Source organism: Lasiodiplodia theobromae, assembly GCF_012971845.1.
Source record: "Lasiodiplodia theobromae strain AM2As chromosome Unknown scaffold_56, whole genome shotgun sequence".
Classification (NCBI taxonomy): Eukaryota; Fungi; Ascomycota; class Dothideomycetes; order Botryosphaeriales; family Botryosphaeriaceae; genus Lasiodiplodia; species Lasiodiplodia theobromae.
Window position 1 is genome coordinate 108,597 of NW_023336537.1, and position 26,579 is coordinate 135,175.

The window sequence follows — 26,579 nt, forward strand, 5'->3', positions numbered from 1 at the left end:
AGGCCGGATGCGTCGAGGTCAGGCGGGCTGTGTCGGGAGTGCGGGGAAGGATGGCGGTTTCCACGCGCGTTCTAGCGAGCTTCCATCAGCAAATCCGCCTTGCATGTGCGTATCTGAGGCCGGCGGCCGCTCGCCCTGCACGCCTCGACCGGTGAGCGCGCGGGGAGGCGGGAAAGCCGATCTGGTGCGACGAGGCTGTTGCGATCCGCCGACTTCACTGGCCACGGCCTGCAACGTGATAAGCTCGTGCCCGCCGACTGGCACGACGTTGCGCGGAGGCCGCCGAGCAGGCAACCGTCAGAGCCGCACCACGGGTGCCTATATCAATGTGCGGCTTCGCGGCCTTCCTCTAATTTGGCGCCTGAAGCCACTCTTCCAAGCACCGACTGTGAAACCATTGCCTGTACGTCCAACTGTGTCCTGCCACCCGCAGCAGCTGACGATCAGCGAAGGCTGGCCCTTTAGATGTTCCAACCTGACTTCGCCGCCGACGACCAGCCTGACTGGAACAGCCACCTCGATGGCCTGCTCGGCATGGGCAACCAGTTTGGCGACCAGCCCGACCTAATGTCGCCTACTGTCCCCGGCTTCAGCCTCCTTCACGATGCCTCTCCCACCTCACCTTCGGTCCACTTGCAGCCGTGCCCCAGTATGCCTGCATCCGCTGGCCTGTCCGCCCTCACCCAGGGCCTGCGCGAATGGGACAGTCTGGATCTGCTCCCAGACGACCTCGTGGCTTCCTGCAACACTGTTGATTCGGAGCCTTTCAACCCTCTCTTGCTGAGCACCACGCCCGTCGACATCGCGTCCTGCGAGTCTTCCTCCAACAGCTCCGTCGGCAGCATTCCCATTCCTCAATCCAGCCGCCAGGCTTTCTCGGAATACTCGTTCTGCTCCGAGCCGAGCCTGGCTTACACCGGATCATCCTTCAACTCTGACCGAGGCTTCGACGTGCTGTATACCGCTCACAAGCAGAACGAGAACCTGGCCCCGCCTCAGCAGCATGCCCTGCCGATTCCCCTTCAACCGCAGGTTTCCAGCTGGAAGCCTCCGCCGCAGTCTTCCCGGCCAGCGCACACACACAGAGCGAGACGCCTGACCGTCGATCAGTCTAAGCGCAGTGCTCCCTCGAGCATTGGGTCCAACACTGCGAAGAACCCGCTCAGCTTCATCCACTTCCGCCCTAGCGGAGAGCCAGGCCAGCTCCTCATCCACGGGGCCGAGCATCCGCTGAACGGAAAGAAACCGAGAGGCCGGAAAAACCCCCTTACGCCCGCTCAGAAGAAGGACGCGGCTCTCATGCGCCGCGTCAAAGCATGCGAAAGCTGCAGGCAACGGAAAGAAAAGGTGAGATACATGACTCTCTCTCTCTAGACGGCACGAGGCGTGGGGTCCGCTTTTTTGTGCTTTTCTTTTGGATTTCTGGAACCATCCCTGACGCGTCATACCTTCTGACAGTGCGACCCTGGAATCCCGTGCAAAGCATGTATTGAGCACTTCCGGTCCGACCTCGTGCGGCAGCCTTGCCGTGGCAAGACTCTGGAGGATCTGGCATCCTCCATGCTCTCCGGTGGGTCTATTGGTTCATCATCGTCTCCAAAGTGCACGACTGCGGGGCCAGAGATAAGGACAAGAGACAGTGGGGAGCTTTTGACGTCCCTCCACACTTCCTCCGTGTGAATTGGAACTGGCAAAGATCACAACTCACCTTATTGGCTTCCTACTGGTCACACTTGCCCAAGCGCGACACTAAGCCGAGTGGCCAGATCATCGCCCGTAAGTGTGAGATGCTGACAGTTTGCCCGAAACAACAGATGAACTGGGATGGTGTCCTATGGAACGAACACTTGACACCTACTTCGGCCCTGAGTCATACAAAATCGAGTCCAATGTTTCATTTGTCAATATCGTGCTCGGATTCGGTCCTCCGTTGCTTCGAGAAGTCCGCAGGGTCATTCCGGAACAACCCAGCCAGCTGTTTCACAGCCACGTCGTTTACGAGTGGCCGTCCGGCGCCAATCAGACTGCGTTGAGCAGCCGCCCGCGTCAGGACTACCATAGGGTTCTCCCTGCTGTCCTTGCAGACACATCTAATCTCCGTCACGAACTGGATGAACACCTATCGAAGCTGGTCAACGAGGAGCAGCATTTTCGCGAGTTTCCGCTGTTCAACTCACCGCTTGAAGTCCTCAAGCATGTCTACATATTCTATCGAGATCTCGCAGACGTACGTGTTCCCCCATGCCGCACTTGAGTTTCCATGAATCGCCCATTCACCCATTCTCCAGATAACACACCGGCATCTTCTCCGCACCGCTCTTAAACTCTTGGTATTGGTTCATATTAGCGACAACACGAGGCTGGACCCTTTCGTGCCGCTCTTCTTCACTTTCTCCCGTGATGCCGGGGACGTTCGAACCATGACGCCATGCTTCATTCGGGGTCAACTAGGCGCTGTTATTCCGCATCTCGCCCAGGACCTCCTCCGCGAATCACTGAACCGTCTGGAGAGCATTTGCCTCGCCCGGCGCTGCACCGACTGGCCGGTTGTGCTTGCAACGCTGGCGACTCTCTGTATGGCTGTTGAGAGCGTTCAGTACCACGCTGCAAAAGAGCCCTACCACGTACAGTTCGACGCCTCGAACCCAGAACGTAACAACAACAGCAGCAGCACCACTGGGGTGGTCATTCCAACGAGACCCAATCCAGTTGTTTACGGTCCGGAGAAGCCAGCCTACCTCGTATCTTCAGGCCTTTCGGCTTCATCAACGTCTCTTAATGACTGTAGCGATGATTGCGAGCCTGCATCTTCACTGTCGACCATCAATGAGGAGTCTGTGGACCGCCTCATCTCATTTTACCGCGTATGTTTTCGTGGGTGTCATTGCACGCGACTGCAGGGGCTGGACCCGGTGTCGGCGTTCCCGAAACGCAGAAGGCAGCAGTCTGAGCAGGACTCCGTGTCCGCATGGTTCGTAACTTCGTTGAAGGCTTCGCTGCGGAACGCAAGAGCGTATATGGTCCAGCGGAAGGGCTTGGAAGGGTATGCACTCAAAGTGATGGGAATGAAGATGGCAACAGGGGGAGTAAGGAGGAAAGCTTGGGGGATGCCAGAAACGATGGGCAGCCTTGCACGGCAAGAAGGAGATTCGAAGGACATGTCAGTCTTCTTCGATAGGCTTTTGGCTAAACTGTTCCTGGCTTGAGCCTTCTGCGAGCGGACGTTTATTAGGAGTTTGGAGTTTCTTTTATTTCTCTTACTGGCGCAGTTTACTCTGAAATCTAATGCCTGTTCTAGTTTTTTGTTTGATAGAGATCTTTAGTAGAGGATAACGAGTAACGGTCTTAGATAATTATATACTATTATCTTTATGCTTAATAGATGATATTCCCTTAATGCTATCTGTTCAGGGTGTTAAATTCTATATTTGGGGGGCATTGGTTTCTCGAAAGGGGGGAGTTAAATTTTCGAAATAAGGGAGTAAGGAAGTACAACCGCTACTATACAACAATTGATATAGTGCGATACAACGCTAAACGGCGTTTTTATACTAGCTATCGTGAGGCTTGTTACGACCCCGTATTACGTATGGCTAGTAGTAGCCAGCGCAGCGACATGCGCGACGTGGCGGCTAGCTGGCTAGTCAGTCAGACATGCATTTATATGTTTAGTGATGATCTAGTTGCTAGATTGTGAATTGTGCCTTTTTGGCCAGCCGACCGGTAGTCGTGGTTGCCGCCGACGCACGGGCCAGAAGTGAGGTTTGCTACCTAGCGCGTCAGAGCGCGTCCCTGCGCGTCTCCCCCAGAACTCCGCCGTCGCAGCACCACACCCGCATCCGCAACGCCGCCCGCAATGGCTCCGTCGAGTTCTCCGTTCTCTGCGTCACAGAACAAGAAGCAAGCCACAATTTCGAGCTTCTTCTCCAAAAAACCTTCGTCGACCCCGAAGCCGCCCGCAGAGCCAAAATCGTCACCATCACCGGCCATTCAGCGTGAGGCAGCTCGCCAAAGGTCCGACGATGGAGATGACGACGCCGCAGCGCCTCGACGCAGCTTCTCCAACGCCTTGAAGCGTGCACAAGCCAGCGATGGAGATGGCGTTGTAACTCGCCCGGCGGCAAAGAGAGCCCGCAGAACCGTCCACGACGAAGACGACGACGACTACGCGCCTGACCATGATGCGCGCGAACCTTCACCGGAAGAGCGCCAATCGCTGGGTAGCGTGAGCGAGGCCGGCCTCAATGGCTCACGCAGTTTCAAGGGGGCCGACAGGACGTCCAGATTCATCTTCTCGAGCTCACCCGTCCAGACGGAGAACCAGGAGCCGGACACGGAAGAGACAAGGAGGATGAAGGAGAAGCTGCACCAAAGGTTTGTCAAGAAGCTCGGCAGGCCCGACAGCATTGCGGAGATTAAGAGGCGACACGGTGCCGTCACCGAGGACGCCGGTGAAGGTGAGGACGGCGAGGATGAGGATCTCGAGGACGAGGAGCCGCAGGCAAAGTCGAAAGCCAAAGGCAAGGGGGTGGTGAAGAAGGGAGGGGCCAAGTTGACGCCTATGGAGAAGCAGATCATCAGCCTGAAACAAAAGCATCCGGACACCATCCTCGTAGTTGAAGTGGGCTACAAATTCCGCTTCTTTGGAGAGGATGCAAGGGTAGCTGCCAAGGAACTAGGCATTCTCTGTGTCCCGGGCAAACTGAGGTTCGATGAGCACCCTTCGGAAGCCCATCTGAATCGGTTTGCTGGTGCAAGCTTTCCGACGCACAGGCTACATGTGCATGTCAAGCGCCTAGTCGCAGCAGGCCACAAGGTCGGTGTGGTCCGACAGCTCGAAACGGCCGCGCTCAAGAAAGCCGGCGATAATCGAAATGCTCCTTTCGTCCGCAAGCTCACTAACCTGTACACGAAAGCCACCTACATCGATGACGTCGAGGGCCTTCAGGGGACCGGTGCGAACGCCAACCCAAACTCTCCGGCAACTGGGTATATTCTCTGCTTGACCGAGACCAACGCAAAGGGCTGGAGCACCGATGAAAAGGTCCATGTGGGCATCGTTGCCGTCCAGCCTGCGACAGGTGATGTTATCTATGACGACTTCGAAGATGGATTCATGAGAAGCGAGATCGAGACTCGGCTCTTGCACATTGCACCCTGCGAGTTCCTCATTGTCGGCAACGTCTCCAACGCAACGGAGAAGATCGTCCAGCATTTGTCCGGCTCGAAGAGAAACGTGTTTGGTGACCAAGCACGAGTAGAATGGGTGGAGAAGCCGAAGACGATGGCTGCCCAGGCGTACAGCCATATCTCGAGCTTTTATGCCGACAAGATGAAGAGCGGAGAGGGTGATACCGATTCCGCGGCGGCTGTTTTGGACAAAGTTCATCAGCTTTCGGAGCATGTCACTATTTGTCTGTCAGCACTCATCACCCACATGACGGAGTACGGTCTGGAACACGTCTTCGACTTGACGAAGAACTTCCAAGCATTCAGCGCCCGGTCTCACATGCTTCTCAACGGTAATACGTTGGGCAGTCTGGAAATATACCAGAATCAGACTAATCGAGCTGTGAAAGGAAGTCTGTTCTGGACTATGGACAGAACAAGGACCCGTTTTGGCCAGCGACTGTTACGCAAGTGGGTTGGAAGGCCTTTGCTTAACAAGGCCAAACTCGAAGAACGTATCGACGCTGTCGAGGAGCTCCGCAGTGGCGAAAATGTCGTTGCTATGGAGAAGCTGAAGCACTTGCTTTCCCAGGTGAAGACGGACCTGGAGAAGTCTCTGATTCGAATCTACTATCAGAAGTGTACACGGCCAGAGCTGCTGGCTGTGCTGCAAGCCCTGCAACGTATTGCTGGCGAGTATGCACACGTCCAATCCCCAGAGAAATCTGGGTTCTCATCGCCGATCCTCCAAGAAGCAATCGTGAGCCTGCCCACGATCGGTCAGGACGTCGTCAGTTACCTGGACAGACTCAACCTCCAGGCAGCTAGGGACGATGACAAATACGGCTTCTTCAGAGAAGAGCACGAAACGGAAGAAATCACGGATCACAAAGTTGGCATTGTCAGCGTCGAACATGATCTCCAAGGGCACAAGAAAGAGATTGCTGGGGCGCTGAAGAAGTCCAAGGTTGAGTATGTGACAAAGGCGGGCATCGAGTTTTTGATCGAGGTAAGCAACAGCGAGGTCAAGAAAGTGCCCGCTTCTTGGGCCAAGATCAGCGGCACGAAACAGCTCTCCCGTTTCCATACACCAGAGGTGATGCGACTCCTCAGGGAGCGGGACCAACACAAAGAAGCTTTGGCGGCTGCCTGCGATGTGGCATTCCAGAACCTACTCTCTGAGATAGGTACCAAGTATCAGTCCTTCCGAGACTGCGTACAGTCCCTGGCGACGCTGGACTGCTTGCTATCGCTTGCCGAGATCAGCAATCAGCCGGGATACGTCAAGCCTGAGTATTCCGAAGACGCCTGCGTTGAAGTCTCCGAAGGTCGGCACCCTATGGTGGAGCAGCTCCTCTTGGACTCGTACGTCCCGAACAACGTTTCCCTCTCTACCGACGGCACCCGCGCTCTGCTCGTCACCGGGCCGAACATGGGTGGCAAATCCTCCTACGTGCGCCAGGTCGCTCTTATTTGCATCATGGCTCAGATCGGTTCGTACGTGCCCGCTGCCTCGGCCAAACTCGGCATGCTCGATGCCGTGTTCACGCGGATGGGTGCTTTCGACAACATGATGGCAGGCGAGTCGACCTTCATGGTCGAGCTGTCCGAAACGGCAGACATCCTCAAGCAGGCATCGCCGCGCTCTCTCGTCATCCTCGATGAGCTCGGCCGCGGCACCAGCACCCACGACGGCGTCGCCATCGCGCAGGGCGTGTTGGACTACATGGTACGCGACGTCAAGGCGCTCACGCTGTTCATCACGCACTATCAGAACCTGGCTAAGCTGGCGGACGGTTTCGACCGAGGCGAGCTGAAGAACGTCCACATGCGTTTCGAGGAGAGCAAAGAGGCGGACGGCAAGTGGGAGGAAATCACCTTCTTGTACGAGGTCGGCGAGGGCGTCGCGCACCGCAGCTACGGTCTCAATGTGGCACGGCTGGCGAATGTGCCGGGTTCTGTGTTGGAGTTAGCGGCCGTCAAGAGTAGAGAGCTGGAGGAGGCGATGATGAGGAGGAAGGTGGTTGGTCTGTAAGTGCTTGTCCTGCCCTCGCGTTGTGGAGATATTTATTGACTGATTGGAAACAGATCAGGCGCCGTGACGAAGTTGCTGGAAGGAGCGAGTGACGTGGAACTCGATGCTATCGTGAACGGTATTGAGCAGTTGTAAAGTGAGAACGTGTCTGATCACGTATCATGGTGTTAAAGGTAGCGTGGCTGCGGAAAGGCATAGCTCAGAGTTCTCAAAAATGATTTCCTTTCAATAGGGTCAATGCCACTTAATTTCAAGGAACCCGTCTCTGTCCCTGCATGCAAATGAGAAATTCGGAATAATCTTTAACTTCACCCGCCATCGCCTGGGCTCGTCCCGGCGCTCTGGCCGCTGCCCGTAAGGGCCTGGCGTGAACACGCCTGCTCCTGGCATTAGAAAACTATGCCTTGGAAAAATTAACATATGTGAGTAGTTGAAGCTATCATCCGGACGTGTATGTAGACTTTTTAATTCGACATTCCCGTCCGGACGATAGCTTCAGCTACCCATGACATGAGCAAAAAGCAAATTCACGCTAGCCTTCGGCTGAGCTACCGTCTACATCAGGAAGCCACCCATTAACCAGCAATACTACTGGACTTACCAACAGCCATCCTGATCTTTTATTCAATACAGGCCTCGAGCAGCTTCTTGTGAGACTCCATGGCCTTCTTCGCGTACTCTTGCAGGTCATAGCTCCGGCCCTTACCGTCTGGGCCCCCGTCAAAAACTTCGTAGGAGAACCAGCTCCTGAAGCGTGTCTTCAAGATTGCTTTGGCTACGTCGGCAACAGGCAGGTAGCCGCCGTCGAACGGGAGCGGCCTGAAATCATGGCTCCAGCGGCCTCGTGGGCGAGTGCCTGATTCGTCGACATGCTTGCTGAAGGGCTGCTTTGGTTTGTAGGCATCCGAAACCTGCAGCAGATAGATCTTGTCCTTCGGTACGGACCTGCTCAACTCGTCCAAGCTCTCGTGGAATCTCTTCTCCAGCTCGTCCTTGGATGCTCCCTCGAGCAGGCCAGACTCGGTGGTCGGGTCGGCCCACTCGCCACCCGCGGTCTGGAAGGTATCAAGACATAGACCGACGTTGGGCCTGTCGACCTTCTTGACGATGTCCCAGACGTCCTTCCAATCCGGAGCATGGGTGGACCAACACCAGTTTTCGTAGGCGAGCCGGAAGTTCTTCTGGGCCAGGATGTCGGCGAGCTCGCCGAGGTCTGACACGAAGCGGTTTCGGTCAAGGCCGATCTTGTCTTCCGGAGTGTCGGAAGCCCCTACCTGATTCAATCAGCATCCGGTTTGATTTTCCTGACGCCTATCTTACCTGCAGCATATCGCAGCCGCAGGCGTCCATGATCTCAATCCAGCCTCTGGCTCGCTCGAAGGCGTCGTTGCGCTCTGGGGTGCCTTCTGGCCAGCCTTCAAAATTGGAGAATGGCTGCAACATCAGGATCCTGAGGTTCTTGGCATCGGTCTGTACCTTGATGGCCTTGGCCGTGGCGCAGAGGTCATCCCAATCTTTTGGGCCCACGTCTTTCTTGAGGTACAGCTTGGCAAAGTCGAGGATGTCGGGCATAGAGAGCTCAATGGCTTGGAACCCGGCGGCGGCAATGGCATCGAGCCTTTTGGGCAGCGTGTGCTCCGGGCTGCAGCCAATGGAGCAGGTTGCGTAGGATGTGGGGATAGCTTGGAGCGAGCGTGGAGAAAATGGCATGGCGCCGGTTCTTGCGATGCTGCGGCGGAAGCTGTAGAACGTCCGTGGTTGATATCGTGGTCAATGAGCTCACAGCGCAGGAATGACGTAAAGCAGTGGGTTAGCCTACGATGGGGTATTTCAACCGAAGGCTAGTGCGAAGAACAATGAGCAATAGAAGCCATCGTCCGGAATAGAAAGCAGCGCTTACATACCGTAGCAACGCACATGTGACTACCTGCGCGATGATGGCCAGTATTATGCAAGAGATGGGTTTTCACGATTTTGGTAAGGGTGGCCAAGGATTTTGTTTGGCGTTCCTCCAATCCGGTAGTAAATCGCGCCCGTGGCCGTTAGCTACCTACTCCGCTCTCTTTCTCCGCCCGCCCAGCGCCTGCCTGCTCACCACCTTCACAAGCTCGCTGTCTGCCCGTCCTCCCCACCGGCAGACGCCTTCGGCGCAAACCTTGAGCGTGTGCGAGGCGCGCCACTGACGGCCGTAGCCTCACCCTCCCGCTTCCGCGCCCTTCCACTCGTCCATCCCTCACCGACCTGCTCTCCGCGCGTTCCTTATCGTCGGAGACAGCGCCTCTTATCGGCCAACGACCCGCGACCGCTTTTCGCGCGAACCGCACTTGAGGCTTGACCGGTGGACGGAGCTCCTAGTACGTTCCGGCTTTTCGTTCCGTTCTTTCGGCCGGCTGGCAGGCTTAGCTGCGTTGCCCTCAGAAAAGAGCTTGGGCGGATGCATCTGGACGCCATGGGAGATTCCTACTCAAGCTTGTGCACGCGGGCTAGTTTCGTCTCCATCAACATCATGTCCTTTCAAAAGAGTCGATTCATTCCGTGATCATGAGCCATGTCTAGTGTTCGGATGCAGCGGACGTGCAACGCAGGCGAACAGCAACAACTATCCAGAGCAACTCCTGAGAACTCCAAATGCGCCAATAATGTCCAAAGCGACCACTACAAGTCCTGCAGCCCAGAGCAGTCTTGCCCGGCGCAACAAACCCTTCCAAAAGTTCCCCCCCAACTAAGCGACTACGTATTATCCTCGAATGCGCACGTTTTTCGAAAGGCTGCGTGACTCGTCAAACCATAAGCTACTCCGCTTGAACCCGACCGCTGTGAAGAAGCCAGACGCTACAAATGCCGGCCCGCTTACTCGACGCGAGTACGCTTGAGCGACGGCGCCTCCTCTGCACCGACGACACAGTCGGGGTAGTCAACCTCCTCGATGTAGCCAACCCGCACCTCTTCGTCCGGCACGATCTCGTTCTGCATGTGTTGGAGGAAGGCAATCTGCTCGGCCAGGAACTTCTTGAAGTCCTTGGTGGCAAACTTCTTGCCAGCACGGCTCTTCTCGCGCACTTCTTTGAGCTGCCCACGCACACGCTCCTCCACCATGGCGAGGCGGTACTCGGCAAATTCCGAGTAGAGCGCAGAGAGGTTGGAAATGGGACGAACGGTGGTGAGGACCGAATCGTCACGTGCGAACGGTGAGCGAGGCCGGAACGAAGTCACGGCAGTGATGCGTTCCTGCGCGCCCAGAGCACGGAGAGCCTGATGCGTAATGTACCGGCCCTGCAAGATGGCGGCACAACCCTATCTCAGGCGTCAGTATGCCTCGGTGCAGCATGCGTTGGGTTGGCTTACCATAGTCGGCCCGCGGACCTTCATCACATCACCGTGGCCGGTCCTCAGGGCAGTCTCACCACCAACCATGTTCGTGCAGTCGCTGAGCATCAGCACGCAGACGAAGGGGTAGCTGTCAGTGTGCCAGCCAACAACCGGCTTGTCATCCTCCCAGGGGCAGCCGGCGATACCCTCGTCCGCGTCGTAATACTCCTTCTGCTTGTTGATGACTGCAAGCTCTTCCTTGGTCTCCTTCTCCGACTTGACCGAGAAGTTGATGTGTGCGACCTCGGTGTCCATGACGGGGACGAGGTCGACGCCGGCAACCTTGGAGATGGCGGCGAGCGTCTCGGGGTGGTTCCAAGCGTCGTAAGTGAACGGGGCGTACCTGGGATGTCGTTAGCAACTTGCACGCGTCAATTGCAAGAGCTTCACTGACTTGGGAGCGTAGCCCCTAAGCTGGCAAGCGGCGATGTTGCTGCTGTACTTGCAGTTCTCCATGACCTCGGGCTTGAAGATTTCTCTCCTCATCTCGTGGACGGCCTCCTCGGTGAAGAGCTGGAAGGGCTGGGAGACGGCGATGGGCGAGACACCGCGGTCCTTGGAGTAGCCGATCTCCTCCATTGTCCAGATCTTTTCGGGGTCCTTGTAGCCCAGGTGTTTTGAGGGCTTGAACTCAATGCCAGAGGCCTTCTTCGCAACAACCGCATCTTGGATGATGGGCGTGAAGGAAGGACGCGGCAGGGTCGCGGTACGCTGAGTGGCGACTGTTGCCATTGTGGATCTAAAAGAGTCAGCCTTGGCGGCGCGATAAGGGATGTGACAAGAGGGAAATTCGCAGGCTTACAATAAGAGCTGGACTGATGGAAGAAGTCACGCGTGGAAGGAAGCAAGAGCCAAGACCGATGATCTTGATGGGAGGACTAAGGGGGCTGTGATAAGGCTGTGATGCTCTAAAAGAGACTTGGGCAAAGCTATGGGTTGAAGCTCGAGGCTGATTGATATCAGGACGGCGGACGCCCCGGTGTCTTTATATCCCCGAGTAGGCCCTTCTCATGAAAGCGCCAGATTAGGACGAGCATCGACCCCGGATCATGCGAAAGTGTTCTCAAGCGGTCCACGGGCGCGACTCAGCCGGGTCCCTGGCCAGTGGCCATCGACTGGACAGGAGCACTATCTTTGCACGCGAAATGTGGAGCGATTGTCGTGGATGGCCCTTCTATCGCGGTGCTGCCACGGCGGATTGGCATGCGCATTATCTCGAGATGCCTTATCGCGGCCATCGGACCGTCTTGTCGCGGCCATTGGGCATGATGACTGTGGTGCGGATTTCCTGAGGGCGCCGGTACCGAGCGTCTGGCCGGCAGACGATCTCCCTGCGAGGGAATTGACTTCTCTTCCAGGAAGGCCGACCTCGCAGCCCTCGCGACACCCGCCCAGGCACTAGCGACGACAGCCTCAATCAAGCACCGTGGCGCCGGCAGGGCGGGCACGTTAGTCACGGAAACGCCGCGACACGCCGCTGCGCGCCGCCTGCTCGCCATGAACGACGCAGCGCGTGGCCTGGCCGGAAGGGTGCGCGCAACCGGGCGGTGCGGACGGATCATAATGATGTGGCCGCACTGCGCAAAAAGTGGAGGTGCGTCAGGGAGGTGTGGAGGGCTAGGACCGTGACGGCATGGGAGACCGTTGGAAGCAGCAGCGAGGCTGGGACGAGCGCTGGGCGGGATTCGCATTCCCAAACCGGGAACGCGTGGATTGACATGAAAACGGCGGTGCTGGCCCCCCCGGTGGCCCCAACGCGGACGGGCGTGTATACTTAGTAGCTGCAGCCAGCTTCGCCTTCGCTGCTCCGACGTGGGTGCTCGTCGTCGTGTTGACCGCTGCCCACGGGCGTGCGAGTAGCACCCAGAGACAGACTGGCCCGGCGTCTTGGCTCGCTACGCCGACGGCACGCGGATCTGTGATGATGAGATGCATCCAGCGAGCGATCAATCTGGCGCCTGTTGGGAGCACATGCGCCCTGCGTCGGCCGGCTCAATACGCGCTGACACACGCGGGGAAGACGAGCGTCATTGGCGCACGGCGGCGGGCGACGCACCGGCAAACCATCTCGGGGCTAGTCGCCCCCGGCTGATCGCCGGGTTGATTCGCATCAAGCCGCACCACTTCCTCCGCCGCCCAGTCCCCATAGCGCCGCCCTCTCGCACCCAACCCCGCACATCCACCATGGCCGGTGACGGCAAGTCGGACACCCCCTGGACCGAGAGCGCCGCCGCGACTTTCGACGGGTAAGGAGCTCCTCATCCGGGCCAGCTGCCCGGCCCGGCCCTCACTGCGCCACTGCTGATCACACGTCGCGCAGCAAGCAGTACAGTCAATACTTTGATCCGTGCCAGGAGGCTGCCTCCAAGAGTCTCCGATGTCTTCACCGCAACGGCGGTGACAGAGACATGTGCTCTGACTATTTCCAGTACGCTCCTCCCGCAGGGGCGAGAGCGCTCTCGCCGCGCTTCTGGCCGCCACGCACCGACCAGCTGACTCCTCCCTCTGCTAACACCGGCTTTGCTAGGGCATATCGTGACTGCAAGAAGCAGTGGGTACGTTGCTGACGCGCCCCTCGTCTTCCTCGCGAGCTGACACGCATGTCCCCGACTGCAGATGGAGGCCCGGAAAGAGGCCAAGCGGAAGGAGGGCAAGTCGTTGTGGTGAGGCACTCGGTGCCGGTATTGTATTGTTTCACATGGGTTAGGAAATATCAAAAGGATTGGCGTCGTGGAAACGGTTGCCATGCATTGTTGTGGCCAACGCGACGCGCTGCGTGGTACATGTCGCCGCCGGTGGGGTTGCTGCGGGCGTTCAAAATAATATATTTGCTTTGTCAAGCGGACGTGAGTTGGAAAATAGCTCCAGGTAGATAGCGTGCGCAAAGGATGAACTCGGGTGACGTTGGAACAAAGTAGGTGCTCCACCGGACTACTGGTTATTTTTCGCCCGGGACACTCGCCAAGACCATCCCCTCCACCTCCGCCGCCGTCGCTTGCGAGCGCCCGCCATCCACCACCGGCAGCCCAGTGTGCGGCAACGACTTTGGGCGCACACGACCTTCGCTTTCTGCGCATGCACCCGTGCGCCGCACACGACCAATTATGGCCTCCCTCAGCGTGGGCTCCATCAACGACAAGGTCCACTTCTCCGGCTCCAATATCAAGCAGGCCCTCAAGGAATGCGAGAAGAAGCTCCAGAAGCGGCCCAAGGACCCCTACCTGCTCTATTGGAAGGCCTCCGTCTACCTCAAGTTCGGCCGCGATGACGAGGCCTTCGACCAGTTGGCCCGCCTGGCCGAGAGCACCCCCGCCATCACCGACCAGGACCTGCTGAGGGCCATCTACTTCCGCCTGGGCGAGCGCGCGAGCACCGCCGATAAGCGCAAAGCCCTGTGGCAGAATGCTTTCAAGGCCACCAACGATGGCAACGTGCTGGTCACGTGGTTCGAGAGTGCCGCCTCCATGGATGACTGGCAAGACGCCCAAGTGGTACGATGCAGGGTCCCATTTGTTGAGTGGTTTGCTGAGTGTTTGCATGCAGGCCATGGTCACGCTGAAGAACAAGTACCCCAAGGATGAGCAGTACATATTTGCGCTTCCTGCTGTCCAGCAGCTGGCCGGAGATGCGTTGGACGGCAAGGACGACAGGAATGCCAAATTCATGCGCATGCTTGCCTCCAAGACGCTTTCCGTGGCTACTGCGAAAGGCATGAAGGGCGAAAAGACCGTCGACGCCGTCACCACCCGCCGCGAGCTCCGGCTCGTGCTTCAGATCTACCGGAAGCAGGGTATGCTGAAGGAGATGCTGGAGATTCTTGACCATCCAGTTGTCGGCATCTTCTCGCCCCTTGTGGTCTGCGACCTCGCCTTCGTTCGCACCAAGCTGGAGGTTCTGGAGGAGGCGGCCATGTGGCAACACCTGTGGGACTTCTGCACCGCTGCCCTCAAGCAAACTCACACTCCCGACGAAGCGGCAAAGACATCGTATTCCCTGTGGCCCCACGACTATGCGCTATGGCGAGCGCTTCACCTCTCACACCGCGAGCTAACACGCCAAGCGTAAGTCTGCTGCGTACTATTGATTTCTCCATCGTGCTGACTTAACCAAGGGCTTCGGATGCTGGGCTCACGGGTGACATGAACAAAGAACTTGACGAAATCCATGAAAAGTACGCTGATGAGAATCTCCGCGTTCGCCTGCTGCCGAAGGCATCGGTGTCGTCCAAGGATGATGACGAGTTGTTCAAGAACTGCACTGCCTATATCCTGGTGTTTTCCAAGGAGCAGTGCTGTTTTGAGGACGTGTCGCCCTATGTCGAGAGACTCGACAGCACCAGTCAGTCCAAGTTCTTGGATTGGTGCTCCAACTTGGCCGAGGATCAAAATCAGACAATCCAAGAAGGAGCTCCGAAACAACAAGCGCAAGCACTTCGGACAAAGGCGAACATACTGAAACTGGAATACCAGCTGGCACTGTCCAGGGATCAGAAGGCTACCAAGGAGCAGCTGGAAGAGTTCGTGGTCAAGTCTCTCGACATTCACCAACTCGCCAAGGGTAAGGATGTTGCAACTTGCGAGGATTCTTGTGCACTAGCCACAATGGCCCTGGTCAAGCTCTTCTACCTCGAGTCATCCTTGGACTACCTGGTCCAGGCCGAGATTGTGATGAAAGAATTGTTGTCTCACGCCCCGGAAAGCCGTAAAGCAGGACTCCTCCAGGCCCGTCTCGTAGCCTTCTTGGGTAACTTCAGCGAGGCCATGGAAGCTTGGTCTAGTTTAAAGATCAAGGAGATACTGATGGAGACACTCAGCCACCACATGTTCACCCGGATGGCCATCACTCACCCGTTCTACTACCGCTCAAAGCAACATAGCAGAGCCAACAATGACCCTCTGACGCAACTCGACAGGATCCTCCAGACGGCCGATAGGGTTTTGCACACCCTCCAGGCTTTCCTTGGTGCTGAAATCGACGCTTTGCAGTACGATAGGCTCTTGGAAATTCAAGAGCTGAAGAACAACCTCGCCAAGAGTCTGAGCAGGAAATTCTCTGTTATCGAAAGACGCAGAACTCTTCGCATCAGAGGCGAAGCGGTCGATGACTTGCACTGCGAAGTATTAGGTACGTCTTAAGCTCATCGGGAATCCAGCACTCAGCCCCCCCATGTTTGCTCCTACGGAAGATAGTGACAGCTTATCGCAGACGACGACCTCGATGGCCTCGTTGACAACCGCGATCTGAAGCGCATGTGGAATTACGAGCACTCTGCGACGTCTCGTTTCGAGCACCTCCTCTCGTCCGGGCCGCCGCCGGGCCGATATTGGCTTGCGCTGCACCTGCTCATCGACGACACGTGCACGGTCATCTCGTCTTCGTCGTTATCGTCGGGTCCCGACAGCAGCCACGCCCGCCGCCTCAACATCGCCAACGAGAACGTTGAGAAGATTGCTAATAACCCGTCCGAGTCGGACCTGGCGGAGCTTACACCCGCCGAGAAGGCACTCATCCCGGGATGGGTCAAGCTGCGTGCGCTCGCCAGCAAGTCATTGACCGGCACTGATGTCAGCGATATATCAGCTGCCATCACGGACCTACAAACCTGGCTGTCCCACCTCGTTCAGGAAAATTCTGGGGTGGAAGAGGCGCTCGAGGCGCTGTCCTTGAACAACAGCAAGGCCAAGCATATCCTCCCACTGCAGCACGATATTCAAACTCTTTTCCTCATCGCCGAGTTCCTGCAAGCCTCCACCCGACTCTGTGACGCAGCGACGCGCCTGGCCAAGAACAAAGCGCAGAAGTGGTGGCAGGCGATTCCCGTCAAGGAGCTTGCCACGCTCAAGGCCATCGTCGCCGACGTCTTCGTCAAGGCTGTCCGCCAGCCCGCCCTGGACTGGACGAACAGGTTGAGCGAAAACGGTGTCGACAAGCTCGTCGAAGGTGCAAGGAAGGGTCAAACTGGCGAGGCGGTTATCACACGGGTTTTGGCCACCGAGTCAGGGGAGAAGAAGGAGTGGGTGACGGACGTGGCAGGTTTGCTCGTGCAGGGCGCAACAGACGCGCTGGATGGGGTGTTGAAGGTCAAGTTGGCGTAGAGAGGGGACATCCATTGGGAGCATTGGCCCGAGGAAGTACTGCCGCAGCTGCTGCCGGGACAACGGTGGTCATTGTCAGTGTTCAGGAAATTCGGGGAATTGTGGTTTGTGGTGTTGGTAGCGGCGTGACGATAGTGTGGATGTAAGTGTACACAATGCACAATCTGAAGGCTATTACAGTTTGGTTGCATACTTGGTATGAAGGCAAGAATTATGGGAGTTGATAAGTAGAATATATGCTTAGATAGAGACCCTACGATCATGGTGCGACCGAAAGGAGTGAGGAGCAAGCTGCTTCCGCATGCAGATTCGGCAAACTAAGGCCTAGATACCAGAGTGGATTACGAAATATCGTACCCTTCCATATTAGGCAAGGGGTATTGTATTCTGCCAGCTAAGGAGTCGAAGAAGATGCTTGGATGCAGTTTACACGAAGATGTCCAGACAGCGGGGTTGATTCTCCAAGTTGATGAACCAAATTTGAAACTGGTAAAGTACTTTGTAGTGTGCCTAGAATTAGACCGAGGGCAATTCAGACACTGATATTGGACCACCTAAAGTTACAGACGGAAAACGAGGTTGCAGACTCGAACACGATTGTCTTCCTTTGAGGCTGACAAGAGTGCAAATCGAGGCATAGTAAATTTAGAAGATAATAAATAAGGCATATGAGGGGGAAACATCGGGTGGTCCGACACAATCACTACGATCGTCAACTCTCGTCACTAATCTTTGGAACAAGCGCAGGATTCATCAATCATGTTGCCTTCCACGGCATATGATTGCTCTTGACAAGTGGCACGTACAATAACGAGACACAAATTCGAGTAACCAAGGCTTCGCAATTGTATTTCTTGGTGCCGAGATAATGGGGATGGGGTATCAGTACACGGCCGACGAACGTATTTCTCAGTTCCTTTCTTTCAACGCCTCGTCTCCTCTCCTTTACACCCCACAGAGGTTTAGAAAAGAGCGCAAGGAGGAAAAGGTTGTACGTACGGCCCCTACAAAAAAAAAAGACGGAAGAGGATGTTGAAAACGCCTGCAATGCAACGCTATGTTTGAGTTCCCGCGCCTGAAAATGGTATAATGATGATGATTTGAAGATGGAAGGCAGACCCCAATCCTCCTCCTGTTCTTTTACCTGTCGCTTACCACGGTAACTCCAACCTCCAGATTTCCAGTAGTTGAAGTCACCAGTCTATACCCCTCCAATGGAATTCGCCGTCGACGTTCTTCCATGCGCCTTGCCCGATGGCGTGCTCCCATCCCATCATCACGGCCAGGAGTCTGCAGCCGGTAGCGCTGAGCGTGCACATTATCTGATCCGCCTTCGCGACAACCGCCAGGTCGAGGAGGTACGCGCGGCCGACGAGCTCGCGCATCTTAAGCGCCGCTTCGTTCGGCTCATCGTTCCTGTTGCCGCTGGCGGTGCCGGCGTTGTTGGCGTTCGAGCGGCCCAGCGACCAGAAAACATCGCGGAAGAAGCCGCCTTCCCAGCCCGATACCTCGTCAATGTACCGGTTCTTGTTTCGAGCACCCGAAGCCTCCAGTGTTTTCTTGCTGGCCAACACAATGCGGTCCTGCGCGCGCACAACGCCCGCCATTTCGGGGGCCATGTAGACGTCCGGGTCGTCGGATGCCAGGACAGCTTGGGATGAAGTCAGGGACAAGAGGTCCGGGTGCTCCTGTTGGCTTGCGGCGGCAGCTGGGGTGTGCAAGGACTTGACCGGGGCATCATGAGCGTCGCGTTCCACCTTGGCGCCGTCGGTCGTGTTTCCTGGTAAAGACGGGCCATAGTGCTCAGCGATGAGGTATTGCACGCCTTGCGTGAAGCGGTCCAACGGAATGTAGTCCTTGGAATACTGGTACTCGAAGGGGTGGCGATCGCCGCGACGCACGTGGAGTCCAATGTTGACGCCGCCCTTTTCGATGACAGGCTCGTAGAGACTGCGAGTCCGCTCCAGAACGTAGTTGGCGTCATCGTCGTGCAGACGGAAGAGAGCCTCGTACCCATCACGCAGCATGCCGAAAATCTTGTGCTGGCGCTGAACCTGCATCTTGCGGGGATCCTCGTACTCTTCAACGAAAGCGTGGCCGAAGGTGGTGCGAATGGTGGCGGCGGAGACCATCAAATGCCTGGCATGGTGGGGGCAGGGAACAACCTGGCTCGTCATTGGCGGCAGACAGGACGGGGTCGGCGGAGGCTGAAAATAGCTCGTGTAGTTCCCGTAGGGCCTAAAGCATAGGTCAGTGACATGAATCGCAACTAACGTTAGCGCAGTGAGGCGTACCATCTCGTATCGTCAACGAAGAAAGCTCTACCCTCCAAACGCGCAAGTCCATACGCCATCCACATGGCCATCAAAGTCTTTCCCAGACCGGCGTCGGAGGTCTCCATGACAAAGGTCAAGCTGGTCTCGCAGATGTCCATTCTTTCGCCTCGGTACGTATTGCCTGGTCCCATTAGACCGTCATCCAGGCCCACGGCCGACACCATCTTGGCAGTGCCCTTCGGATCTGGCAAGAGGCCCTGCTCGGTGGCGTGGTGGACGTCAATGTAGGTGGGGTCGATGTAGTAGTAGCCCTTGTGGTGGGCACCCTTGCCGTGGATCGAAGCGGCCACTTCCTTGGCCTGGTCGCACAGGTCCTTGTACTGGGCTGGAGCAAGCGGGAATTCCGAGTCGGCAGGGATGGAAACGGTCCATCTGGTTCTGCCCGTCTGGTCCGTCATGGCGACAACCGACGGCTCGTCCGGGAGCAGGCTGTCGCCGACCATCTCATACTCGGATCCGTCCGGGGCCAGGTAGAAGATGGTGCGAGAGTGCGACCAATGACGCACGCCGAGCCATCCCACGACGACGATGCCGCAAAAGATGACAAGAAGCTTGCGGAGCAGGCGCGAGTAGCTGGGAAGCGATCGCTTCGGGTTCTTTGGGTACGCGGGCGGCAGTCCTGGCGAGGGCGGCGGGGAGCGCGAGAGCAGCAGCGGATCGCGCAGAGGGTCGCCGCGGGCTGAGCGCGGGGTGCGCGGGGTCAGGATGCCGCTGGGCGGGAGGGCAGACGAGCCCGGCGAGTTGATGGAGAGGTGGTGGTTCTTTCTGGCGTGCATTCTGGGCGAGTGGGGAGAGGGAATAAGCATGGCGGAGGAAGGCAGCTGGGCCAAAAGTGCGGATTGGTTGCGCAGCTAATGCGGGCGGCTGCGGGTTGGAAAAGGAAGGGCTGAAGCACCTGGGACCGGCAGGTGGCTAGAACGGAAGCGCAGTTGAGACGGGCAGTGTCACGCGTGCATGGAACCGGGTGGAGGAGAGCATGGCGCCGGTGAAGTAAGAATGAGCGAAGGGGTGGTGGAGCAGAGCAGAGCAGAGGTGGTGGCGCTGCGCCGGGGCCTGGAGCCGGAGCTCGCGTCCGCGGCTGCTTCATCAAACGACCAGCCGCCCTCGCCTGCGCTGAAACCGACCCAAGACGAAACCCGTTGCAGCCGACCCCGCCCCTCCTGAGGCCTCTCCATTGTTAAAAGCTACACAAGCCTGGCCCCATCCCCTCCCTCCGCACAACGCGCCGCCGCCCTGCCCCGTCGTGAAACGCGTGTATAACAGCCCTAAGAATGAAATGCGACAGTGCCCGTCCAATGGGACGGCGAACAGGGTATCTAGACGACAGAAAGCAAAAAAGACCAGATGCGCCGCATGAACGTCGCCAAAATCAACGAACCAACAAAACCCTACGACATCCCCCGGCCCTCGAGCGCCATCCTGGCGATGCTCGCCCTCCGCGCATTGACGGGCCGCTGCCCGCTGTCGCCCTGCTCGGATATCATGTTATCCAACATCCTGGTAATGTCCTCCACGTCCCGAGACCTCTTTTCCGACCGTGGTGACGGCAGCGCGATCGGACTGGCTGCCGACTGCCGCGTGAGGTACGACGACCCGGTGCTCCCCCTACTCCGGTGCCCTGGCGTTCGCGGGCCCATCGACGCTCGACGCTCAATCGACGTATCGATGGTGAGATCCGCCACGTCGCGCTTCCTTGCCGCCGAGCGCAATGCCGTCAGCATCCGGTCCTTGTCGTCCAGCCGCGCTCGCAGGTCCGCAATCTCGTCGTCCTTCTCCTTGATCAGAGCCTCAACCCCGCCTTCCTCGGCCGAGTGTACCGAAGCTGCCAGCGCCATGGACACGCGCGAGTGGCTGGACCTCCGTGCTTGGAGCAGCCGCTTCTCCAGCGTCGCGATGTAGCGGTTCTTGTCCTCGAGGTCTGCTTGCAGAGCCCGGACCCGTGCGCTTTCGGTTGCCGTGCCGTCGCCATTCTCGCCAATGGAATCGTCTTCCTCGGAAGTGTGGTCTGACGGCATGCCCGGCGCCTGTGTCGCGTAAGGAGAAAACGGCGCTGCTGAGCCTCCCGAAGACATTCTGTTGAAGTGCGGCACCTCCAGAGTCGCTGTCGACGTTCGCGCCGATACCGTGTGGGGCTCGCTGTTGCTCATTATCGAGTTGCGGTATTGGAAGCCCATGGACGAAAAGGACCGGCCAGAGTTGACACCGATCGACTTGGAGCTGAGAATGAGGCGGTTGAGGTGCTCGATACGCTCCTTCAAGGCCGTTCGCGCGAGCTGCATCTCTAGCATCTGCTCTTCGTGCCTGGCCGCAGCCTCGGCTTCCCTTGCCCTCTCTTCCGCCATATCGACATCTTTGACCTCTTTGACAACCGTAGCCTCCTCTTTTGTCTTGCTCTCTAGCTGCTTGCGGAGTTCCTGGATTTCCATGCGGTATCGGTCCAAAAGAGCTCGGCTGCCGGCATCGCCGCCGCCGGGAAGCGCCTCCTCTGCCTTCTTGGCATGGCTGACGATGTTGTTCTTCGCGCGGGACGCGAATTTCAGAGTGTTCAAGGTTTCGTTGACATGCGTGGCGATGGAGGCGGCAGTTCCCGTGGACCCGATTGAGATTGTGCACAGGATGCTGACAAGCGAGCCTCCAGAGAGGGCCGGTTGTAACAAGCGTGTCAGCTTGCTGTCACGATAAGGCAAGTGCTTGTCCTTGTCTGCTCCCTTCTTGTCCTTCGCCTCGGACAGGCGAGCAATCACGGTACCAAGCGTAAGCAAACTCTTGTTGATGTGAGCACCCTCGGTTCTTCTCTCCTTATCTTCAGCTGCTTTCTCAGACCCGGCAAGATCAATCAAGCTCAGCGTGGAGACGCGGACGCCACCGGGCGCAATGGCAGTACGTTTGGTATCCTGAAGCGCCACGCCTCCAGGCACGCGCTCACGGCTCTCGACGACAATCTGGACGACAGCATGACTTCGCGAGCTGCGAGCGTTGAACTGAGTCCCGGCGACTCTTCTGTTGTTGTCGCCTCTCGCAATAACGCGAAGAAGCTGGGTTGGGCTTTGGACGATTTCTTCCTTTAGCGGAGTGGCGTATACGCCTCGTTTGCTGTCCTCCCTCAGCTTGATTTCCTCTTGCTGGATGGCCTGTGCGCCTGGTCCTGTCGGTGGCGGGTCTGACAAAAGATCGTGGATCCTCTCGTTGTAGATTTCCAGGTAGCTAACCCGGAGCAAGAACTCGCGCTTGGGCGTCTCGCGAATAAATGAAAAAATGTCGGTGATGGCCAATGGGATCACACCGGGAGATGTTGCTGTTCCCTGCATGGAGAACGTCTTTCCTGTGCCCGTCATTCCGTACGCGAAAACGGTTCCGTGATATCCTTCCATTACCCTACGCACCAATCGTTTAGCTGCTGCATCATACACCCTAGCGTTGTTGTCCTGCGTCGAAAACACGTTGTCTGCAAGGCGTCAGCCGATCTGTGTCACTCCAAAACCCGAGACAGCGCACGTACCGCTTTGAAAGGTGCCGCCATCTTTTCCCCTAAATGTGATTGTGCCTCGCCTGCCATCAAGCTCCCAGTCCTGCAGGCCCGTGTTCTCGCTGGTTGAAGAATTGGGGCGCACTCTGACGCTCACAATGACATTGCCCTTGAGATCCTTGCCGAAATCCTTGTCCGAGGAGGGCGACTTGCTGCCCTTGTCCTCCTCGCCACCCGTCTCTTCGAATCCGGTCGAGTAGGAGCCGTTGGCCGACGAACTCCGGCTCTCGGTGGGCGAGAATTCGGTCAGGGCGCTCGGCGACGTGAGGGGAGACTTGATGGCCGAAGGCCCACGGCCTTTGATGCTAGGCCGCTTGCGCAAGGCGCCACCGCCGGGCACGCTCAGCGAGCCTGCCGAGCCTCTGCGGTCGGTGGTGACGCCGTCCGGGGTGGTGGCGGCGGACAGTGGGCTCGACGGGTGGCTTTGGCGACTGCTCTTGGGCGGCTGCGGGAAGGAGCCTATGCTGATGGTCTTGCGCAGCGTCTTGTGCGGCGATGGGCCACCCGCGGGTGCGGCCGGCTGTTGGGCCTGGGGCATGGAGTTCGCGTGCTTGCTCTGGGGCCTCATGGGGAGCGACGACGAGGAGAGGCGGGGTGAGGGCGGTGGGCGGGACAGCGACGGGTTGGAGGCGGTGGAGATGCGGCGCTCCGGGCTTGACGGGCCGGGGCGGGCGGTTGCAGCGCGCCGCGTCTTGGGAACTGGCAGGGCGGGCAGTGGGCCGGTGGGAGGGTTCATAGGACGCGGCAGCGTGGTGGTTGTGGTGGTGGCCATGGTGGGCGGGTAGGAATGCTTAGTCGGCACAATCACAGCGCGCGGTGTGGCGCCGATGTGCGGTGACTGACGCGGACGTGGTCAGTTGTCGGTACCCTGGTGGGTTGGCTCTGCGGCCATCGGCGGCGGACTCTGCTGGCTCGTTGCTGGATCAACGGGCTGCAAGGGCCATGCGGATGAGTTGGAGGGCGCGGAGAAGGCTTGTCCAGGTGGTTTTCTGGTGGAGACGCGGTCTCCTTGCGAAAGGCAGTGGCCCGACAGCGCACAGGGCACGCACGCTGGCACGGCAATGACACGGCGGCAGCGACAGGCTAGCTGGCACACGAACGATGGGACGGCAAGGCGAATATCAGGCAACGTGCGCGCGGTGCGAGGAAAAGGAGCAGCGCGCGCCGCACGCCAGTCTGCGCGCCCTCGTTCTCGGGAGCGATCAGCATTGTTGTTCTCCGTCGCCTCTCAGGGGCTCCCGGCTGCTGCGCGCCCACAAATGATCTTCCCCACGCGCCGCCGAATCACAGCCCGCCAGCCCGTTGCCGGGCGACTCGCTGCGGCAGGCATCGCACGGGGCCCAAGCCGCCAGCCCTCTGCCTTGCGCAGCCAACGGCCGCAAGGGACGCGCAAGGGTCCAGCATTTGCCTGCTCGTGGGCTCGGGAGGAGCTGCCGCTGCATCACCTCGTCCGCGTAGTAGGTCAATCTCCCGTGATAGTGATGGGTAGTGTGATAGCCCGCGCCCGGCAATCGTTGATCGCGCTGACAGATACTGAGGCCCACCCGACCGGCACGCGGAGATGACTCTTGCCCTGATGGCACGCTTGCATTACTAGCTGCTGCTTTTTCGGGGCAACCGAAATACATCTCCCCGATCGCTTCATTTGCCCTCACCTTTCCAGGCCGCCAAAACCATGCACCCTCCGCATGCGCCCAGCCGCTGCCTAGTGGCTGACGCCGTTGCTGCCGTTGGCGTGGCCGTTTACCCCATTGAGAATCCCGTCACATCCTGCCGCATTGCGCACCGCCGTCGATGCTTTGCTCGTGTACCCGTTCTGCACAGGCCCGCCGCCGTTAGGGACCCCGTCCGCCGGGTCGGCCGCCTTTTTCAGGCTCGACGCTCCGTTGGCCGCGCTGTTGATGGTGTATCCTGTGTCGCTCGCGTCGACGAACGCCTCGATGCCCTCGCCCTGCCGCGGGTACTCCTTCATCACCTGCTTGTGTAGGTGCAGCGCCTTGACCATCTCCTCGTAGGACACGTCGTTCAAGAACACGCAGCTGCCCAGAGGGCTCGGGATCGCAGCCCGAAGCTTGCCGTCGCGCGTCTTCAGGATGGCCTTGGTGCCCTTCTCGAGAATCTCCTCGTCGAATTGGGCGTGGTCCATGGACAGGCCCGCTCGCGAGAAAAGGTTTAGGACCCTGCGGTACTCGGCGTCGCTGAGCTGGCCTCGCATGTTTGCCAACGTAGCAGAATACGCCATGTCGATGGAGATGGCATGTCCGTGCCGAAGGGGGACTTCAGGCACCAGTTCGTGCAGCGGTGACCACCTGTTGAGGTCAGCAAGCCATCAAGCCCGAGATTTGAGGAGCGACTCACGTGTGACCGTAGGCGATGACTCTGTCCAGCCCAATCTCGTGGAGATTGGGTGTCTCGAGCTTCAGCATCTTATAGATGCCAGCACGGTTGATCTTGTCTGCCGCAGCTTTGACCTCTGCGGGAGCGCCATCTATACAACCGAAACCGGTGTTGATAAGCTCCTCGCAATACTTGTCGAGCAGATTGAAGGTGTCGAGATGCGCGCAGGTCGAGATCTTGATCAGCTCCGCGAAGCCGTTCCGCACCTGGGCTTTCGGCAGTGTCCGCAAGAAGTTGAAGTCGAGGAAGGTGTGCATGGGGGCATGGTAAGCACCAAGCCTGTTCTTGTAGTTGCCGTAGTTGACAGCAACCTTGATCGAGACAGAGGCGTCAATGAGACCAATGACCGTCGTGGGAATGCGGATGTAGTTCGTGTTCCTGCGGTATGCGGCGCAGGCAAACCTTACGGGGTTGGTCAGCTCGACGGTCGCCAGCCTCGATTCGGAATGTCATACCCGGCAACGTCAGTGACCAGGCCACCTCCAACAACCAGCACCGGCTCCTGAGGGAATGTCAACAACGTCAGCTCTTCCCTGCGCGGCGGTCCTTACCTTGCGCATGATACCGAAGTCGGTCATGGAGTCGGCGATGCTCAAGAAGGTGTCGATTGACTTTGCCTTCTCGCCGATCATGGTCTTGTGGACCTTGAGGTCGATGCTGTAGTGGTCGAAATACTGCTGCATCTGCACACCATAGAGTTCGAAGATGTTGAAGTCCATCACCGCGAGACAGCGACCCCAGCGCTCGTAGCAAGCAGCTAGCTGGCTGTTGCGTAGGTCGAAGACGCCGTCCAGGAAGGTGAAGTCATATTCGATCTTCTCCCACCCTTGGACGTGGAAACCAGCCGATGTCTCGGCGACGGTTGCCTTCATGTCCGACATGTTGCAGAGTCGTTGAGTAAAAGAGCAAGGGGACGAAACGAAAGCACCCGTTTCTACTGCAGGGGCAGTCAACCGGAAGACTGACGCTTCTTGTATCCCTCCGCACACGCCGGGCGGCCCGCTCTGGACACGCGCCTGACCATGCCGAGGACATGGACAAACACCGCGCGTGAACAACAAAGAGCGGTCACCGAATCCACAGAAAAGAGCACCGCGGGGCGATGATTGGCGACCTGTCGGGAGAAGTCGATGTCGCCATGAAGTGGAAGCAGGGTTCGGGTGCATAGTGCATTCAGAAAACGAAAATGCTCGGGCGTGCGAAGCCGCAAGTGCGTTAGCATGATCCGAATAAACGTGATGGAGTAAGTCATGATGTAGGAGAGCACAGCTGGCGGCGGCGCGCAGAGCTCTGCATGTCGTCAGTGCAGGCGCAACCAGCCCACGGATCTGGTTGCGGCGGGGCTGGCGCTGAGATCCTAGTGTCACGCCATTCGCGGGAGGAGGTCGACGAGGCGCACGATGCCGGTGGGTCCCACTGCAGCCTGGAGGCGTGTGGTTTGAATAATCATGATGTTGACATCGAGGACTTGGGACGAAAGCGCGCTTTTTGGGACGCGGGCCACGACGCCTAGCGCGCCCGGTGCACCTGCTTGCCTGCCGGAAACGGAGGCGCAGGCTGCTGATCGCCTCGGGGCTGGCGGTTCAACGCTGCCACAAGGGGCATCGGGCCCTTGGTGAGATCGCGTAGCGCCAGATCTTTGATGCGCAGTC

The 26,579-nt window shown here is 58.1% G+C and overlaps 9 protein-coding genes across 9 annotated transcripts; 4 read left to right on the forward strand and 5 right to left on the reverse strand.

Moving 5' to 3' along the window:
• Positions 1–465: 465 nt before the first annotated feature.
• On the forward strand, positions 466–2,950 carry LTHEOB_12006 (C6 finger domain-containing protein; the record flags this gene model as incomplete). The annotated part of the gene is made up of 5 exons (XM_035508826.1): positions 466–1,347; positions 1,459–1,570; positions 1,815–2,227; positions 2,289–2,864; positions 2,936–2,950. The coding sequence occupies 5 exons, from the start codon at positions 466–468 to the stop codon at positions 2,948–2,950; spliced, it is 1,998 nt and encodes a 665-aa protein (XP_035365419.1).
• Positions 2,951–3,856: 906 nt separating this feature from the next.
• LTHEOB_12007 (DNA mismatch repair protein) lies at positions 3,857–7,339 on the forward strand (the record flags this gene model as incomplete). The annotated part of the gene is made up of 2 exons (XM_035508827.1): positions 3,857–7,200; positions 7,258–7,339. 2 exons carry the CDS (start codon positions 3,857–3,859, stop codon positions 7,337–7,339), a joined length of 3,426 nt encoding a protein of 1,141 aa, XP_035365420.1.
• Positions 7,340–7,824: 485 nt separating this feature from the next.
• Positions 7,825–8,914, reverse strand: LTHEOB_12008 (3-dehydroshikimate dehydratase; the record flags this gene model as incomplete). The annotated part of the gene is made up of 2 exons (XM_035508828.1): positions 7,825–8,478; positions 8,525–8,914. The coding sequence occupies 2 exons, from the start codon at positions 8,912–8,914 to the stop codon at positions 7,825–7,827; spliced, it is 1,044 nt and encodes a 347-aa protein (XP_035365421.1).
• A 1,140-nt stretch (positions 8,915–10,054) lies between these two features.
• On the reverse strand, positions 10,055–11,305 carry LTHEOB_12009 (Ubiquitin-conjugating enzyme e2; the record flags this gene model as incomplete). The annotated part of the gene is made up of 3 exons (XM_035508829.1): positions 10,055–10,498; positions 10,550–10,916; positions 10,968–11,305. 3 exons carry the CDS (start codon positions 11,303–11,305, stop codon positions 10,055–10,057), a joined length of 1,149 nt encoding a protein of 382 aa, XP_035365422.1.
• A 1,452-nt stretch (positions 11,306–12,757) lies between these two features.
• On the forward strand, positions 12,758–13,240 carry LTHEOB_12010 (MTCP1 domain-containing protein; the record flags this gene model as incomplete). Its single annotated transcript, XM_035508831.1, has 3 exons — positions 12,758–12,819; positions 12,894–13,128; positions 13,190–13,240. 3 exons carry the CDS (start codon positions 12,758–12,760, stop codon positions 13,238–13,240), a joined length of 348 nt encoding a protein of 115 aa, XP_035365423.1.
• Positions 13,241–13,677: 437 nt separating this feature from the next.
• LTHEOB_12011 (Cytoskeleton organization protein) lies at positions 13,678–16,668 on the forward strand (the record flags this gene model as incomplete). The annotated part of the gene is made up of 4 exons (XM_035508832.1): positions 13,678–14,064; positions 14,117–14,634; positions 14,685–15,697; positions 15,779–16,668. The coding sequence occupies 4 exons, from the start codon at positions 13,678–13,680 to the stop codon at positions 16,666–16,668; spliced, it is 2,808 nt and encodes a 935-aa protein (XP_035365424.1).
• A 1,193-nt stretch (positions 16,669–17,861) lies between these two features.
• Positions 17,862–19,780, reverse strand: LTHEOB_12012 (uncharacterized protein; the record flags this gene model as incomplete). Its single annotated transcript, XM_035508833.1, has 2 exons — positions 17,862–18,906; positions 18,963–19,780. 2 exons carry the CDS (start codon positions 19,778–19,780, stop codon positions 17,862–17,864), a joined length of 1,863 nt encoding a protein of 620 aa, XP_035365425.1.
• Positions 19,781–20,392: 612 nt separating this feature from the next.
• On the reverse strand, positions 20,393–23,302 carry LTHEOB_12013 (Centromeric protein e; the record flags this gene model as incomplete). Its single annotated transcript, XM_035508834.1, has 2 exons — positions 20,393–22,449; positions 22,504–23,302. The coding sequence occupies 2 exons, from the start codon at positions 23,300–23,302 to the stop codon at positions 20,393–20,395; spliced, it is 2,856 nt and encodes a 951-aa protein (XP_035365426.1).
• Positions 23,303–24,235: 933 nt separating this feature from the next.
• LTHEOB_12014 (3-dehydroquinate synthase) lies at positions 24,236–25,808 on the reverse strand (the record flags this gene model as incomplete). The annotated part of the gene is made up of 4 exons (XM_035508835.1): positions 24,236–24,839; positions 24,889–25,329; positions 25,383–25,429; positions 25,479–25,808. The coding sequence occupies 4 exons, from the start codon at positions 25,806–25,808 to the stop codon at positions 24,236–24,238; spliced, it is 1,422 nt and encodes a 473-aa protein (XP_035365427.1).
• Between the last annotated feature and the right edge of the window lie 771 nt (positions 25,809–26,579).